Below are 18,381 nucleotides of genomic sequence, written 5' to 3'. Positions count from 1 at the left end.
TGTTGGCATCTGCAGTTCACAGGATCTCAGGTAGCAGTGCTGTAAAAAGACGTCTCGATAACATCATGGCATTAAAAACAGGAGTGATTCACATTTATGTCAATTGTTAACTGCCCTTTACCAAAGGTAATATGAGGCAACCTTAATTATAATTGCTCCCTCTCTTTGGTTTCACACATTCTAAATCATTCTAGGTCAGTTAATTCCATGTCCCGCCTTACAGTTAACTCTAAAAAGATTGCTTAAAAGATGGAATAATTGATTACAGAAAACGCTTGCCATGCAGGGCGTCAATACCTGTATCACTTCCCTTTATGGGGCTCAATACACTGAGACAATGGATTAATAGGAGTGTCTGTATTTATCACACTGATTTCCTCTCACTGGCTGTGGGCACCAAATGAGGCCAGGGCCTCAGAAATGATTAGAAAGGGAACCAGCAATGGTATAAACTATTTTCCTCCTTTTGCACCGCTGACCCTGTTTCTTCACGGAAACCTTCCCTTAGAAATAGCAGTGCTTTTACAAGGTCTTAAGAGATGCAGGAGGTCTTAAGGTTTTCTTGCACCAGGCAGAGAAGGGCCCCTTTTTCTAGGTCAGAAGGGGTCTTTCTCCTCTTGCTCTTCCATCTCACAACAGCGCTGCAGCAGGAGGAGACAAACTTCTCCTCTAGCTCAGCGCTGTTACGGGGAGAGAGTAAAAGCAGTGTGGGCATCTGCAGGCAGTGACTGTGTTGGAGGGGTCATTTTGGCCACGCTCCCTTTGGCTACTCCTGCCTCACATGTAGCCTTCAGAGGGGTGGTCAGGTTTCATTGTGGCCCTCGGGCAGAAAAGTAATATACACACCTTCTCTGGAGGTGAATAATGGAAATATTCCCAGTTCATGCTGGGATAGCCAGGTCAATCTGCTGCAGCAAACTCCAAGAGGATTAACCATTAACTTGTGCGCCATAAGTTTCCATAGACTTCTGCCTACTTCATCAAACGCATGAAGTGTGTACACACAGAGAGAGGGGGGAAAGAGGCTGAAAAGATACTGAAATGCAAGAATGCATAGCCTACAGTAACATAAAGAAAACTCAACATGTATAAAATATCAGTACAGTTACTGCACATAGCAGCGGGATCTTGCTTGTTTATCTCATTTGCACCAGAAAGTGACTGCACACACAATAAACCAGTTGGTCTTTAAGGTGTCACACAATGCTCCTGTCTATTAGCTTGATATGGGAGCAAGTATTTGAATAGCTTGCATGTTCCCGGTGTGTGTATCAAATAAGCTACATCTCTGAAGGAATATTGTGCCGCTTGGCAAAAAGCGAAAGCCAGCCAGATGTGATGCCGATTTCTTATATCCTTTTTTTCTTCTTCTTCTTTTTTAAATTAAGGGACAACTATACTCTGCAGATCAATCCTAATTCAGGTCTTTGTAATGAAGACCATTTGTCTTACTTCACCTTTATTGGACGAGTTGCTGGGCTGGCAGTGTTTCATGGGAAGCTTTTAGATGGTGAGTAATATACAAGATTGTGACTGTAGAAGTAATTCATAACATGGATTAAATGCTATAATGCCCTCTCGCTGTTTTATGGCCATTCTGCTTAACACTGGCTTTGTCATGGAGCAAAATAAAATGAGCAATGTAAATAGTTCAGAGGTTCTGCTGAGTAGCAATATCTTTTCCTCCATATAAACGCCTTGGGAAAAGCAAAAAATTTATTAAGGTAGCACTGCAAAAGCAGCAGCTGTGTAAAATGCCCTACCAAAATGGTGTCACCTTTAAAAAATCTGTTGTTTATTTCTGCAGCGCAGCTGATAACAAACCAAACTAAATTTCTCCTGTTCCAGAGCTGCTTTCACAGGTCTCAGCAAGGGAAACTAAAAACCTGCAGTTGGGTGTAACCATATGTACCTTTCCCCTTTGGAAACTGCCATCGGTCTGGTTTGCATCTCTTAATAAGCCAAAATATGGTGCACTGAGATGGTGCACAAAGAGGAATTTGCAGCTCCTCAATGATCTTCTTAACCCATGGGTAGAAAAACTAAGGCCCAGGGGCTGGATCTGGCCCAGTCACCTTCGAGACCTGGCCAACGGGTGGTCCGGGAATCAGCGTGTTTTTACATGAGTAGAATGTGTCTTTTTATTTAAAGTGCATCTCTGGGTTATTTGTGGGGCATAAGAATTTGTTCATTTCCCTCCCCCCCCCCAAATATATAGTCTGGCCCCCCACATGGTCTGAGGGACAGTGGACCGGCTCCCAGCTGAAAAAGTTTGCTGACCCTTGTTCTTAACCCCTGTATGTAGCATTTCATAGTGGTATGCATTTCGTGCATCGAATGGCACAATCACTCAAACATGCACATTTACACCCAAAATCTTTAATCCAAAATCTTAGATCAAGGAACGAAAGTGCTTACTCACTGCAGACTAAAGCAAAGCTGCAGTTACGCAAAATCTTGCTAGGATATAAACCGATGTTTTAACTTTGCTTTCTGAAGAGCTGTGTAAGTTATGTAGGTTTGGTGACTCTCTGTTTCACCAGTCTCATCTTCTCCTTCCCTGTGCAGCGGCGCTGGCAAGCTTTGGCCGTGTGGCCATGGGGCCCTGCCCCTCCTCCCACCTGCCTTTCCCAGAGATGCAAAAGGGCTTCCTTCCCACACGGCTATTGTTTGCCATTTGGGACCCCCTCCCAGGCAGCAGGCTGCTGCTGTTGCCACGTTAAGACACAGGAACCCCCAAAGTGCAGTGCCCAGGGTCCAGTATACCTGAAGGAGCGTCTCCACCCCCATCGTTCAGCCCAGACACTGAGGTCCAGCTCTGAGGGCCTTCTGGCAGTTCCCTCGCTGCGAGAAGCCAAGTTACAGGGAACCAGGCAGAGGGCCTTCTCAGTAGTGGCCCCCGCCCTGTGGAACGCCCTCCCACCAGATGTCAAAGAGTAAAACAACTACCTGACATTTAGAAGACACCTGAAGGCAGCCCTGTTTAGGAAAGCTTTTAATGTTTAATAGACTTGAATTTTAATATTCTGTTGGAAGCCGCCCAGAGTGGCAGGGGAAACCCAGCCACATGGGCGGGGTATAAATAATAAATTGTTTCTTGTTGTTGTTGCTGCTGCTCCGATTCACACGCACACACCCAGGACTGCCCTAGAGAGCAACACTCTTGATCAGGATTCTACCTAAGGATTAGAGGGACCAAGTGCCTGTGTCCCATAGCTCTTGGCTTCACTTCAAGTTTTCGGCTCGCTCAGTGGGTTGTTAATCCCTGCAAAATGTCCAGTGTTGAATATACTGCCCCTTCAGCTAATGGGTGTGTTGTTTTTCCCCTCGACAGTCAGCTGTCATATCTTTATCTTGTTTCTCTTTCTCCCCAGTTCTGCTGGCAGCTTTGCTATGCCTGCCTTGTCTAGATATTTGAAAACGCCCCTTTCTTTTATATATTGCTCTAGAGAGAGGGTACCATTTAAAATTAAACTTTGTTACTTTGCCTGTTCAGGTTTCTTCATTAGGCCTTTCTACAAGATGATGCTGGGAAAGCCAATAACCCTGAAAGACATGGAGTCCGTGGTAAGTGGAAAGCTTATTAGTGTTTTCATTTATGTGCGTTTCTCCGTCTCTGGGGAAATTATTAAATGTCAATACTTCCTGGAAGCTTCACAGTTTGAGGCACAAAGGTAGTATTTTTGAGGTTCAGGACAAATGTGCTCCTTAGCTTTTGTTCTTTCTCTGTCTCCAGTGAGGTGTTCCCTTGCCTGACAAGGTAGCAATGTGAAGCCCTTAATGCAATTAAATTCAACAGGAAAAGCTTTATGCAATATTTTTTTGCTCAGTATATTCAAATGTGCAAGCACTCCCTGTAAAAACCGCAGCCTTTCCAGACAAACCACAAGCCACTGCAAAGATTTGCTCCTGGCTTACTGCCCATGGCTTTTCTGGGCGAGATGGATCGTGATTCCTGGTTCACACCTAATGCCAAGCCAAACAATAACTTTGCTATTGGCATCGAAGCAGCAGCAGGACCAGGGTGGGAGGCAAAGCAGCCACACGCTTAAACTCTGCTTTGGTTTTGTATTACATGCCAAGGTGATACACATGGGCTGGAGAGGCCTGGGTTCAAATTCTCACCCACTGGTACTGAGAGGTCTTATTCCTCTGCCTAACCTACCTCTTAAGGATGCGGGTGGCGCTGTGGGTTAAACCACAGAGCTTAGGACTTGCCGATCAGAAGGTCGGCGGTTTGAATCCCTGCGACGGGGTGAGTTTCCGTTGCTCGGTCCCTGCTCCTGCCAACCTAGCAGTTCGAAAGCACATCAGAATGCAAGTAGATAAATAGGTACCGCTCTGGCAGGAAGGTAAACAGCGTTTCCGTGCGCTGCTCTGGTTTGCCAGAAGCGGGTTAGTCGTGCTGGCCACATGACCCAGAAGCTGTACGTCGACTCCCTTGGCCAGTAAAGCGAGATGAGCACCACAACCCCAGAGTCGGTCACGACTGGACCTAATGGTCAGGGGTCCCTTTACCTTTAACCTACCTCATAGGATTATTGAGAGGAAACCCAGCTGGGGGGGATGATTAAAATCCTACTTTTTAATCTTCTAAGCTGTCCAGAGTGTTGCTTTTGTGCCAGAAATTTGGAATATAAATGTTTCAATTAATAAATAAACCATACCTTCTTGGGTGAAAGGCTAGGAGCGTGGTTATAGCTCTAACCCCGTGATTGAAGCATGCTGGTGATAACACCAAGGTTTCAGGTTCGATCCCCCTATAATACAGCTGCATTTACCTATATTGCAGGGGGTTGGACTAGATTAGCCTCTGGGGGGGTGTCCCTTCCAACTCTACAATTCTGTGATTCTGTGTGTGCTTATTAATTGACAATGGGCATAAAGTGAATGTGCATTTAGATATTTATCTGAATGCGCACCTAGGTGAGGATGCAACCTCTGCGCACTCTGTGGTGCTCACTTCCAATATGCATTCTAATGCCATTCCCCACCCACATTTTTGTGCAACTAGTTACCTTGTTTATATGGAACATAAGTCCAGGTCAAAAGGAAATGATGGACCATCCAAATCTCTGTACATACAATGCTTAAGGACAACGTGTACATACCTATAGAAGGCTGGTGCAATGTACCAAGTTATTCATTTCGTACCCAAAATAATTCCTGCTGCTCTGTGGGACATCTTTGGGAGAAGAAAAGCCTAAGGAATAAACCCTACACAAATCCAGAGCTGAGTCCCTAAGACGGTTGGATGGTGTCCTGTACACCTCTTTCTGTCAACTCCTGTAGCCAGACGGGTGCCAAACGTATTGCTCTGCTTTTCTTTGGACTATATCAGTGAGGCTGAGAGGGGGGGTCTTGTCATCTGGGTAGCCCAGGACCTCCATACACACTGCCCAGGCTTGCACCCCGGGGAGGTCATTTTGTTGCTGCTAACACAGCAAAAACAACATGGGAGGCTGTAGAATTACCAGCCAACAACCCCAAAGAATGCACGCACAGAACAGAAAGGCCCCTGATTCAGATATTAATGGATCAGGACAAAAGAACAAAAACAAAACAGTGAGTGGTGTATGCCAGTATTTTTATTCTTGACGTGTTACCTCATATAGGTTTGTACTGAATTGTGTTCCTTGCATTGAAAGGAGGCTCTTTGATCCAGCAAAAGCTTTCATCAGTGGAACAGCGCGAGAGGCGATTTTTGCCTATTTCCCCCTCCTTCTGGCACTTTCCTCTCCTGTTCCAAAGGGTCCTTTAACCCACTGGAGGTGGAAAAGGGGGAGACGGGTGACTGCATGAAGCAAAATCCAGCAAAAAGTGCCTCTCCCCCTGTTCTCTGATGGAAACCCCTGCTGAATCAAAGAGCTCTCCATCGACACACAGGACACCACTGGATCCCTCCATAGTATAAAACCTTTGCTGGTCACGCCAACTGTAAATTAAAAACAACAATGTGAATAATGGCAAACACACATTTTAAAAATAACGGCAAGGTATCAGAATAACTAATAGGATCAAAAAGCTGTTTCTGCGCTAGCTGAGAGATGCTGGAAGCTTCAGATTATCAATCCTGTCTGCCAGAAGTTGCAGTTGCCATAATAAAAGCCCAGCAGTGATTCGCAGCACTCATATTTTCACTTGTTGTGAGACATTTCCAGAAACTGCAGTTATTTATTTTGTTATTTTTCTTACCCACAAATTGCTGTAAAGTCTTTTGCTGTCTTTTGGGGGGGAAATGATTAATGGGAACCGCTACCATTACTTATAGGACAGTGAATATTACAACTCCTTGAAATGGATCCTGGAAAACGACCCCACAGAGTTGGATCTCATGTTTTGCATAGATGAAGAAAACTTTGGGCAGGTATGTGAGAGTTGTTCCAATTACTGCATTTGTTCTTTTGAGATGTTGGCCTGTGGTATGTATTCAGCATCACATAAGCCATTGAAGAGCATGCCTCACCCCAGGGATGGAGAACCAGATGTGTGACAATGGCCTCAATGTGTAAACTCGAGGCTGATAATATCAGTAGCAATTTTCAGGAGAACATTTAAAAACTGCTAGCCAGAAGATACTTAACAATTCCTCAGTGACCACCATTGCAGTTGGTTAAGACTGTTGATGGGCTCCCAAATGAAACAATATGTAGTCCTTATTGGGGAAAGAAGTTAGGATTGCAACCGAGAGAAAATGCTTTAATCTTGGCATCTGAGAATGGCAAAGCATCTTCCAGATTTTCCAATGAAGGCCTTTTGTAGAAGATCAGAATGAATAATGGGTGTGTAGCAAGTCAAATGGTTTTATATTAGTTTTGCCTTGCTTTGGCACTGCATTTTCCAAATAATGAATGTCTTCTAGTGCCTTCAAGATCGCGTCAGATTTTTTTCAAAGGGTTCCAAGAACTAATCACAGCAATCTCAAGAAAATGTTGCTTTCGGGTGGAGTAGACTTCAGCAGAAATACAGCCTTTCCAAAGTATTGTTGGAGGCCCCTGTTGCCAGTGTGGGAACGATATATAGAAATGATGTGTCTGCATAGTGAGGATGACTAATGGCGTCCCATGAGCTTCTGGTTGGCCCCTGTGAGAACAGAAGCAGTAGTACTAGTTGAGCCATGGCCTGATCCAGCCAGGGATGTTCTTCTGTTCTTATGGCAGAAGCGACATATTTTGCTGTCTTGTGTCAAGAAAGGTTTAGAAGCCCTGATTCCTATACCCATACTGTGTGGTTGAGGTCTTGGTTTGTTCAGTTCACCAGGTTCTTGATAATGGAAATCTATTATTTTATATTTGACTTTCAGTGTTTTAAAAATTAAAACAGCAATTCTGAATATTTAAATCTGAGTTTTCCCCCATCATGATTCAGACAACCGTAACATAACATAGTGCATTCAAAGTCTGTGTTTGCTTGCTTTTTGCTTCGGCTTCAACAGTTTCTCATTTTACTTTCTTACCACCGGGGAGCTGAGAGCTTCGCACAAAGGGATTCTTGTTGAGAGAAGCGATGTGCAGTTTAGGAGACAAAAGTCATAATAACTTGTAAAGGTTTTGCAAAATTAGAACTGTGTTGTCGGGTGCGATAGTTGCGGCGGTGTACACAGTACAATGACTATACAATGAGTTGAATAGTCTACAACTCATTCACTCCAGAAAAATTCAGCTGGCTTTAATGCAGAACTAATTTGAAGTAAATAGGTTGTGAATTGCAATCGCCTGCATGTCTTAGGCAGGTGCATTATAGGAGACCTAGTGAAATGTACCCTCAAACGTGGCCTTAAAGATGGTTTGCTGCTACCTGAGCAGTTGCTTGCCACACCTTCTTCCTAATTACCATATTCTTCCGTGTATAGGTTTTCCCCTACAAAAAAAAAATGTCAAAAATTAGAGGGTGTCTTATACACGGGGGTGTCTTATAGACGGAAAAATGTGATACCCTCTAGCATTACCCTCCTTTCTTTCTTTTCCATTGCCCTGGGAAGATGGACAGCGACACAAGATAATTGGAATCTGTCCTTGGCTCCTATGTGTCACCGTCCTTTTCCCTTTCTGCTTAAAGAAATGCTCTTTCAAACGTCTCATTTGTTCTGTCTTTGCTGCTCTCTCTCCTCCAGATAACAGTTCTGGGGCTTTGATTCTTGCATGTGGTTTCTCCAGGCTAATTATTGCTAAGCATTTGCCCCATTGGGCTTTGCTTTCTTTCAGTCTGCTGCTTCCTCTTTAATTATCTGTAAATTTTTGCACATCGTTTGTCTTTCATGTTTTTTAAGTGGCTCTTGCGTTGGGGGAGGGGGTAATAATAATGAATGAGTTAGGAGCAGTGCGTGGCATTGGTGCTCAGGTTTATTCTAAGCTTTTTGCCATGTGGTGTTCCTCCTCTTCGCAGACAATGTTCTGGTGGCAAGTGTTCATACAGGCAGTACCCAAATATATTTGGGGGGTTATTATTTCTTTTAGAAACCAATCCATGTGTTCTTCTTCATTGTAATACATTTGACATTCTGTTCTATCCATTTTGACCATGCATTTGGGTGTGCGAGAGAGCACCTCTTTTTTTGTTTGCGGGGGGGCGGGGTTGCTAATTTTTGTTTATAAGATTTACATCGAGTGTTTAAACTCCAAACATTGCTGCCATGCAATCTCCATTCATTTCAAGAGGTTATAGTACTGCAGGCTTGACAACAGTGTGGTGTCGCAACTAGAGTGTTGGACTGAGAGTTAGGAGACACGGGTTCGAATCTCCGCTCTTCTATGCAGCTTGCATGGGCCAATCATTTTCTCTCAGCCTAACAGACCTCATAAGGTTTTTTGTGAGGATAAAATGGGGGGGGGCGGAGAGGATACAGTGCACCCCACCTTGATCTCCTTGGAGGAAATGTGAGCTGTCAATGTCACAACTAAATAATAAATAAAAGAAAATGTTATCCCAAAGCTGGGTAAGCCCTTTAATTGTCGCTTTGCACAGGTGAGGCAGGCAATAAATAAATTGAGAGTGTGTTTCCTCCACTCTCCTCCATTTGTTTATTTATTTCTCTCCCCCCCCCCAATGCAAAACTACAATTGTGTTAGCAAAATAAGCATAAGATGTGAGTTACCTGTACAGTACTAGGATTCCGGCATCCAAACACCACTATAGATTAGCCAGTTTTGGAAAGGTTATAGAGTGCCACCAATAAGTACCAGAAGTGACCATCGTTTCCTACATATGTAGGACATATGTATCACAACATTAATATGAGCATGACATAGAAATTCCCAACTGTTAATGTGATGAAAACACAATTGACCCAATGTTTCCTGAGTGGGAGGGGTATTCCTTCTCCTGGCCATTACCAATATCAGATTATGATTCATCATAGAGCATGCTTCATGAATATATCCCAAGTTTTTAGGAGGACATGAGTGCTTTGCTTCCACTATAGTTGAAAGGAGACTCATCTGTTTCTCCCTTCACTTTTATCACACTTGATCTAGTCTAAATGCCAGTCTGAATTTGTATCAGGCCATCCAGGAATTGCAAATCATTGTGGGATTTTCTGGATTCAGCATTCTGCAGCTCGGAATTACTTAGGTTATCAACTTTAGATCACTCCTTTGTGCTTCCTATAATGTAAATATTGCAAGAACTTCTCTAGTTTAATGTTCTCTTTTCTCTGATTCTACTTTGGAATTATTATGCTGAAGCAATGTGTAGCCAAAAGGAAAATCAGCACTAGCCTTGCGGGAAAGATATACGAGCAACAACTAATTTGGTTAATGGGTTTTCCCTTTAAAAGCGATATGGATTTCCCCCCCCCCAAAAAAAATAAAAAATAAAAAATTAAGTGTTGCTGGTAAAGAGTGCCAAGCACATTCCTCTATAAAAATTACTCCAAATCATTAAGTATGAAGTATACATTTCATCTTGGAAACATCCTTAAGGCTCATTTCATGCATTGCATGTGTTTATTTATCTGATGATCTCAAGGTGGTTCACAACATAAAAACACCAAATATGTAATAAAAACAAGAACAAGAACAAACCACACCCACAGACACAACTAAAAGAACATAGAATGTTAATCAGCCAAAGGCCTGGTTAAAGAGAAACGTTTTTGCTTGGTACATAGAAATATGTAATGAAAGGGGCATTACATAGGGGACATTTTTCAGACGGAGGACCACATTCTTTCAAGGGTGACCTTCTGAGGGTGATCTGGAGGCCAAGGTCAGGAGGAACAGATGCTATATCTCAGCCGTGCAAAAGTCAAAAGGCTTCTTATCCACAAGCAAGCAACCAACCAACACATATCGCCATCTTCTATGCAGGAAACCAAGAGGAATTTTCACAGTTGGAAGGGCACATTCCAACTAGGTAGAATCTACGGCTGGGCAATATCTAGTTTTCAATATCGCAATATATCACCAGCTAAACATTGCTATATACGGATATATCACAATGTCGGGAATGAGGATGGAGCCACGTTGAGGCATTGGCTGGCCTCCCAGTTTTCCCCACATTGTGTTTTTTACTTAGCGCACACATGCGCGCACACACATCATGGTTTGCAATATATTGCTAGGTCAAAAATTATGAAACCATCATCACAATATGGACTTCAAAGCGGTTTGGGATGATATATTGATATATCACCCAGCCCTAGTAGAAGCACTCAAGGAGAGCTAGCAATGGGTATAGCATGGGGAGAGTCTCAAGTCCCAGACTGAAAGGGGGGGCTGTATTTGTCCACCAGGCCTGAGGTCCCCCATCCCTGCGTTACACAGTGGCAAACTCAGGTTTGCCATCCGATGCATATTCCAACATGTGAGCTGCAGTCCATCTCAGCTGCCTGGCAAACATTCACCGGTCTTATTCATATGTTTGCAAACACATTTTCCCATATGCGTGTCTTCAAGCAGAGGTAGATAACATGGTGCCCTCCAAGGTGGTGTTAGATTCCCATCAGTCCCAGCTGATCACCATTGGTCACGTTGGACCGATGGAGCGAGCTGTAGTCCAACAATATCTAGAGGGCACACCGTTGAAGAAGTGTTTGGATTTGATATCCCGCTTTATCACTACCTGAAGGAGTCTCAAAGCGGCTAACATTCTCCTTTCCCTTCCTCCCCCACAACAAACACTCTGTGAGGTGAGTGGGGCTGAGAGACTTCAGAGAAGTGTGACTGGCCCAAGGCCACCCAGCAGCTGCATGTGGAGGAGCGGGGAAGCGAACCCGGTTCACCAGATTACGAGTCCACCGCTCTTAACCACTACACCACACCTGTGTGATATATCTAAAATGTAATGTGTGAAATGGATCTCCCACTGCCTGCATTATATTACGTAAACTTCTTGAACGGAGAATCTGTCTTTTCCTCCCTAACGTTCGTTACTCTGCAAGGCTGCCAGGTATATATTGGTGGGAATAAATAGATAGGCTCCTAGACACAAGGCAGGTCCGTCCCTTTGACAGCAGGAGGCCTCACGATCGCTAAATGGGGATTTATTTATTTATGGGATGCTCAAGCTGTTCTGCAAGAGCCAATTCTATGGGTACCGTTGATGCTTTTTATCCTGGGACCATTAGAGAGCAGCTGTGTTGAGTCTTCTGAAGAGATGCCAAACAGCACATGAAGAGGCATCCCTAAAGCTGCCATCCAAGTCCAAGTCCCTGCTGAACACTATCAAATTCTTTATAACTGAGCAGATGACATGCCAATCTGCTTTCCCTTGAATTTGGTAACGAAATCGTGGTGCTGAATTCTGATTTATCCATTACTTCACATCCATTTGTCCTCCTCAAGGTCATCCTTAAGCATAAAACATTTTGACCAGCAAAACACAACCCTCCATAGACATTAAAAATTCAGAGAGCTTGTTCATTAAAATGTAATAAATTGGTGCCTGAAAGCTGTAGCAATACTTTTCTACAGACGTCTCCTTATAGCTAATGCATTTTTGTTTTGTTTTGTTTACAGACATATCAAGTCGACTTGAAGCCGAATGGATCAGAAATCACAGTCACAAATGAAAACAAAAGGGAATACATTGAGTATGTATGTGTGTGTGTGTCTATGTACTCAATGTGGTGTTTAACAGCCATAGCAGTTTAGCTATTCAAACTGGACTTCAAAGATAATAATAATTTATTATTTATACCCCGCCCATCTGGCTGAGTTTCCCCAGCCACTCTGGGCGGCTCCCAATCAAGTGTTAAAAACAATACAGCATTAAATATTAAAAACTTCCCTAAAGAGGGCTGCCTTCAGATGTCTTTTAAGATAAGATAGCTGTTTATTTCCTTGGCATCTGATGGGAGGGCGTTCCACAGGACGGGCGCCACTACCAAGAAGGCCCTCTGCCCGGTTCCCTACCTCACTTCTCGCAATGAGGGAACCGCCAGAAGGCCCTTGGCGCTGGATCTCAGTGTCCAGGCTGAATGATGGGGGTGGAGATGACTTCACTAGAAGCTATTCCCAGATTAAAACCCAATTTTTCTTTTAAAATACAGTGGTGCCCCGCAAGACGAATGCCTCTCAAGACGGAAAACCCGCTAGACGAAAGGGTTTTCCGTTTTGGAGGCGCTTCGCAAAACGAATTTCCTATCAGCTTGCTTCGCAAGACGAAAATGTCTTGCGAGTTCCTGCGGGGTTTTTTTTCTCTCCCCCCCCCCCTTTTTTCTAAGCCGCTAAACTGCTTATCTGCTAAGCCGCTAAAAGGCGCTAATCCACTAATCCGTCAATGGGCTTGCTTCGCAAGACGAAAAAACTGCTAGACGAAGAGACTCGCGGAACGGATTCTTTTCGTCTTGCGAGGCACCACTGTAAAAAGCAACCAATGGGAGGTGTACGGAGAAGCAGAAGAAAAGTTGTTACGGAAAAATCAGCTTTTTGGTTGAGTAGCGGCCAGCTAGCCACACTCCAGATTAAAGCCTTCCAAAATGGAAAAGAATGACCCCGGAACTCGGCATAACATCTTGTTTGGTCCTTCCTCTGAAATAGAGGCATGTTAAATGAAGGGAGGCACCAAATTCCCAACGGTTTTGGTTTTTTTATGGAGAGATTAATCTTCTTTCTGCCAAATAATGGTAAAACAGACTACAATCTCCATAGGAACCGCAAGATTAACTTCATGCCATCTCTGCATGGCATACCTCTTAATATGGAAAGGGCATATCTGAAGCACTTTGAAGCATGTGCGCGCAAAGCTATTTAAATGTCAGGCTGTAAAGTGAAACAGAGTTTCCTTTGAATTACTCTTTTCTGCTCATCAGTAATTTTCCTCCTCCACCATCTCATTGGTTTCCCAAAGGAAATCTGAGAAATTAATGAAGAGACACACATATTCATGAGCTCAGCAAATGATATCGGAGCTGCAGCTGAAATGGGGAGGATTGTGTTTGCCTCATTTGTTCTGTTTACATTTTTTTCTTAGTTTGACGAAAGATTACTGGAGCCTTAAATGGGAAGGCAGAAAAGCATTAGGGTAGTTAAGATATTTAAACGATCTCTCTTATTCCTCCTAATGAAAGTGCTATTTCTCTCTCTCTCTCTCTCTCTTTGTGTACTGCAGCTTAGTCATCCAGTGGAGGTTTGTCAACCGGGTTCAGAAGCAAATGAATGCATTTCTGGAAGTAAGTTCCTTCAGTAAACCTCCTTCTGTTTAGCTGTGTGGTCTGCATTTATTGGAGTAGGGCAGCCAGACTTTGGTGGCCTTCAGATAAGCAGCAAAGTATGCCAGAGATACAGCACAGAAAGCAATCATGGCCAGATTAAGACATGCTGAGGCCCTAGGCGATGTCAGGTTTAAGAGACCACGTCACACTACTCCCCAAAAGGTGTGTTATTCTAACAGAATAGACCACGAAAATACAAATAATATATTTATATATATGTTTGCACATTTACTGGTACAAAGGCGAGGATGCAACAGAAAACAAACTACAAGTGTATCTTTGCAAGAAGCCTACTTGCAAATTAAATACCTTTATAAGAAAATGCCCAGTGATTTTTAGCATATATGAAAACTATATTCTAGTCATTTCTACAGATGTATAAACACAACATGGCAAAGAGTTGTGTAGCCATTCAATATATTTTTGTCACATCAGAACAATGGTGTCTGTTTTCCCTGTTTCCTTGTTTTGTTTTACTTTACCAAAAGTAAAATTTGCACTGTCCACTTTTATCTCTGCCCCCCCCACCTCAGACATGTAACCCCCAGAAAAGGAGGGTTGCCCAGAAGCAAATCTGCCCCTCAGGCAGAAAAAGGCACCCCACCACTGCTTTTATACTAAAAAATAAGTACACTGCTTAGGTCTTAGAGGAAACACAAAGTTTCTAATTTAAAAGCTGTTTGCTGTAGCTTTCGTCTTGAATGAATTGTTTTCTCATGTACTTGCAACTGAAAAACCTGAGACACTGCCTTATTTAATGGAAGAACGTTATCATTCATTCGGTATGTATTTGTGCTTTTCAGGGTTTCACAGAGCTCCTGCCTACTGACCTGATTAAGATTTTTGATGAAAATGAGCTGGAGGTTAGTTGCCTTCCATTCTTACAACAGCATCAGAAAGCTAGTTATATTATTTTTATTCAGTGCAAATAAATAAATAAATGTGGACAGGAACCCTGCAAGGATCTATCAGCAAGCCTTGTCTTTATTATTAAGAATTTGTGGAAAAAAATCTTGATAATGCATGGGTGTGTTTTCAGAGGCTTCAGTCCAGCTACACATCAGTGTAAGTTAATTTTTCAGGCTTTCTAAGAATCAATACAATAGTATTTGATGAGTATGACTCCATATGTATCTTGCTAGTAGAAATTCTGCAAGAACTATGGCAGAAGGTGGCAGGGTGGAGATCTTCCGCATGTATCTTGATAAGCCTGTTAAACCTATGGCAAATACTTGTAGTGTAGCAGCTGATACCCATCTCTCAAAAACTTCATTCGTTCCTCCGCAGTTGCTAATGTGTGGCCTTGGCGATGTTGATGTCAATGACTGGAGACAGCACACCATCTACAAGAACGGATATTGTCCAAACCATCCTGTCATTCAGTGGTACTGGAAGGTAACACTGTAATTCTCAGTATAAACTGTTGCCTTCTTTCTTAACTTTGATTCTGTCCTCTAACCAACTGTTGACCTCTGGTCACTTCTTAAAATGTGCATGACAGTTCGTGGAAAGACCTCTCTGCCTGTTTCTCAGATTGCACTATCAGTGACAACATTGGGGTTTTGGGCTGTGCCTCCGTTAAGTTTCCACAACTGTCTTGTTTTATAGGCTGTTCTGCTGATGGACGCTGAGAAACGTATCCGGCTATTGCAATTTGTAACTGGGACGTCAAGAGTGCCTATGAATGGATTTGCTGAACTTTACGGTGAGTTAAACCAAATGCATCCTGATAGCTTTTGACAAAATGTTCTGCAAAGATAGCAAACACAAACCCTGAACAGCCAAGTTTATGCTTGCACTGACCTTTCTAAGCTTGTCGGCACCTCTTTTTTGCCAGAGTATAGGTTGTTGCTCGTCACTGGGGTCACAACGGGATGAGCATTTTGCCACTTTGTGTGACACACACACAGTCAGGGGAAAACCTGCCCAGCAAGAGTGCACACCTTCCTAGAGTCACTGGTGTGTAGACCGTAACAGGCTGCATCTTGCAAAGAGACTCTTTCACATTCATGTGCTTTTTTACCCTTGATCCAGGTTCAAATGGTCCTCAGCTGTTTACAATAGAGCAATGGGGAAGCCCTGAGAAGTTACCCAGAGCTCATACATGGTAAGTCACAAACAAGGCGCATTAAGTCATTTACAGTGATGAAATTTGACATACTAGCTACTTTTAGCTGTGTGTGAGGTTGGGATTATTTTTCTTACATTAGGGTTGCGCATTAATTATTACATTAATGAGTGCCAAAAGCAAATACAGTGGTGCCTCGCAAGACGAACGCCTCGCACAACGAAAGAGTTTTCCGTTTTTGAGTCGTTCCGCAAGACAAATTTCCCTATGGGCTTGCTTCGCAAGAAGAAAGCCCATAGGGAAATCTCCGGGGACCTCTTTTAAATGCTGGCGGTGGGGAGCAAAGCCTTTCGCCCCCCTCCGGCCTTCAGAAGAGGTCCAGGAAGGCCGGCGGGGGCCGAAAGGCTTTGCTCCCCACCGCCAGCATTTTAAAAGCGGTCCGGGATAGCAGGGAAGCGCACTGCGCTTTCCAGCTATCCCAGACTGCTTTTTAAATGCTGGCCGCCATTTTAAGGCTTTTAAAATGCTGGGGGTCGGCAGCAAAGCCCTCCTGTCCCCGGAGCTTGCGGGGCGGGAGGTAGGGAGAAGGGCTTTTCTTCCCACCGCCACCCTTCAGAACAGCCTTCTGAAGGCTGGCGGTGGGAAGAAAAGCCCTTGTCCCCACCCCCCCACCCCAGCCTTCAGAAGAGGTTGGGGGACAGACTGTCCCCGGACCTGGTCTGAAGGCGGTTTCCATAGGAACGCATTGATTGATTTTCAATGCATTCCTATGGGAAACCGTGCTTCACAAGACGAAAAACTCGCAAGAAGAAAAAACTTGCGGAACGAATTAATTTCGTCTTGCAAGGCACCACTGTATGAATAATATTGCCATACAACCCTGGCTTCATCGCTGCCATCTGTGAGAGATGTGGCTTTGACTTTGAATTGCAAATATCCATTTACCATATTTTTCGCTCTATAGGACGCACTTTTTCCCCTCCAAAAATGAAGGGGAAATGTGTGTGCGTCCTATGGAGCGAATGCAGGCTCCTTGGCTTCAGCGATAGCAACGTGAAGCCTCCAAAGCGCAGATGGAGTGCTCCCTCCGTGCTCTGGAGGCTTCGCGTTGCTTTCGCTGAAGCCTGGATAGCGAGAGGGGTCGGTGCACACCAACCCCTCTCACTCTCCAGGCTTCAGGGATAGCCGCTTGAAACCTTCAGAGCGCAGCGCAAGTTCCCGCTGCGTTCTGGAGGCTTCAGGTTCCTTTCGCTGAAGCCAGGAGAGTCTTGCTCTCCCGGCTTCAGCAAAAGGAACCCAAAGCCTGTGGAGCACAGCGGGAACTTGCGCTGCGCTCCAAAGGCTTCAGGGATCATTGAGGCTGGCGGTGGGGGAAAGCAGCGCTTCACCCCACTGCCAGCCCCACAAGCTCAGGGAGCAGCGGGGAAGGCAGCGCGCCGCCTTTGCGCTGCTTCCCGACCTGGTGTTTGAGGCTGGCGGGGGGAGAAAGCAGCGCTTCCCCCCGCCAGCCCCAAAGAGCGGGTCGAAAGGAACCCGAAGCTTCCGGAGCCCAGCAGGAACTGTCGCTGCACTCCGGAGGCTTCGGGTGAACGCACTTTGAACGCACCTTGTTTTAGAGGGGGAGAACAAGAAAAAAAATTCTCCCCCTCTTTGCGCAGCGCCCCTTCAGCGAAGAAGCGGTGCTGAGCAGAGAGAGGGAGAATTTTTTTTTCTTGTTCTCCCCCTCTAAAATAAGGTGCGTCCTATGGTCCGGCATCCTATAGAGCAAAAAATACGGTAGTTCAGAAAGCAGAATAACAAGGAATTTCAAATATGTTGTTGGAGTTAAGAATCCCAAGGCATCCTTTAAAAAGCAACAATGAAAGTGCTATTTGTTGCCACAAGTCCTTTTCCTTAGTGTTGCTACCTGAAAAATGCATGCAGATTTGAAATTAACAGGACACTATAATGACACCTTCTCTCCCCTCTTCCCATTTCAGCTTTAATCGCCTTGACTTACCTCCGTATGACTCTTTTGAAGAATTACGAGAAAAGCTTCTTATGGCTGTTGAAAACGCTCAAGGATTTGAAGGGGTGGATTAAGACGGCGCCTGTTCCTTATTATTACTACTATTGTTGTTATTATTTTTGAAACAAAGATTCTGTTCACGGAGCAAGTTCAGTGTGCTCTTTTCGATTTGCCTGACAAGACATTCACAAGACCCAGAGGCAGAACAAGTTGCACGGTGGTTGGTTCATGGAGCAAACTCTTGTACAGTGCAGACGTCAAAATTGGAAGTAACTTTCTCTCACCTGTGGATAGTATTTCTGAAATTTCCATGGCAAGTTACCAACTAGTGGATGTGTACTCTTGACCACATTTCAGAAGGACTTGTTCTATTTATGTTGTGCCTCTAGGCAAAAGCCCTTAATAAATGTTTTACATACTTTCTAATGACAATGAATGGAATTAATCCTTTTACAGGTAGAGTATTACAGCTCATGTTTACTTTCTAAAAATGATTTAAGACATTTTCAAATTTTATTTCAATACAATTAAACAAAAAGAAGCATATACTGGGAAAAAATGAGCTTACTTCTTTTCCTCACAATTTGTCTATAGACTTGATGCCTGTGGCATTTTAGTTTCGAACGTACCTCTTCCCCCCCCCCCGTTATT

General features: G+C 43.9%; 1 protein-coding gene across 11 annotated transcripts in view; it reads left to right on the top strand.

Annotated features, from left to right (window-relative positions):
* NEDD4L (NEDD4 like E3 ubiquitin protein ligase) overlaps nt 1-18,162 on the top strand; it is a 259,868-nt gene extending 241,706 nt beyond the window's left edge. For all 11 annotated transcript variants that reach the window (XM_081881381.1, XM_081881380.1, XM_081881382.1 and 8 more), the window contains 10 exons: nt 1,389-1,510; nt 3,497-3,567; nt 6,272-6,367; nt 11,958-12,031; nt 13,552-13,612; nt 14,458-14,517; nt 14,942-15,049; nt 15,263-15,359; nt 15,689-15,761; nt 17,702-18,162. In XM_081881381.1, coding sequence (XP_081737507.1) covers nt 1,389-1,510; nt 3,497-3,567; nt 6,272-6,367; nt 11,958-12,031; nt 13,552-13,612; nt 14,458-14,517; nt 14,942-15,049; nt 15,263-15,359; nt 15,689-15,761; nt 17,702-17,804 — 865 coding nt within the window. In that variant the 3' untranslated portion in view covers nt 17,805-18,162. The remainder of the gene's footprint in view (nt 1-1,388; nt 1,511-3,496; nt 3,568-6,271; nt 6,368-11,957; nt 12,032-13,551; nt 13,613-14,457; nt 14,518-14,941; nt 15,050-15,262; nt 15,360-15,688; nt 15,762-17,701) is intronic.
* Nucleotides 18,163-18,381: the final 219 nt, after the last annotated feature.

The sequence above is a fragment of the Podarcis erhardii genome (genome assembly GCF_964252035.2).
Source record: "Podarcis erhardii genome assembly, chromosome: 11".
In the NCBI taxonomy this organism is placed as follows: Eukaryota; Metazoa; Chordata; class Lepidosauria; order Squamata; family Lacertidae; genus Podarcis; species Podarcis erhardii.
The sequence above is the reverse complement of the archived record's forward strand: the minus strand, read 5'-3'. Positions and strand labels throughout refer to the sequence as shown.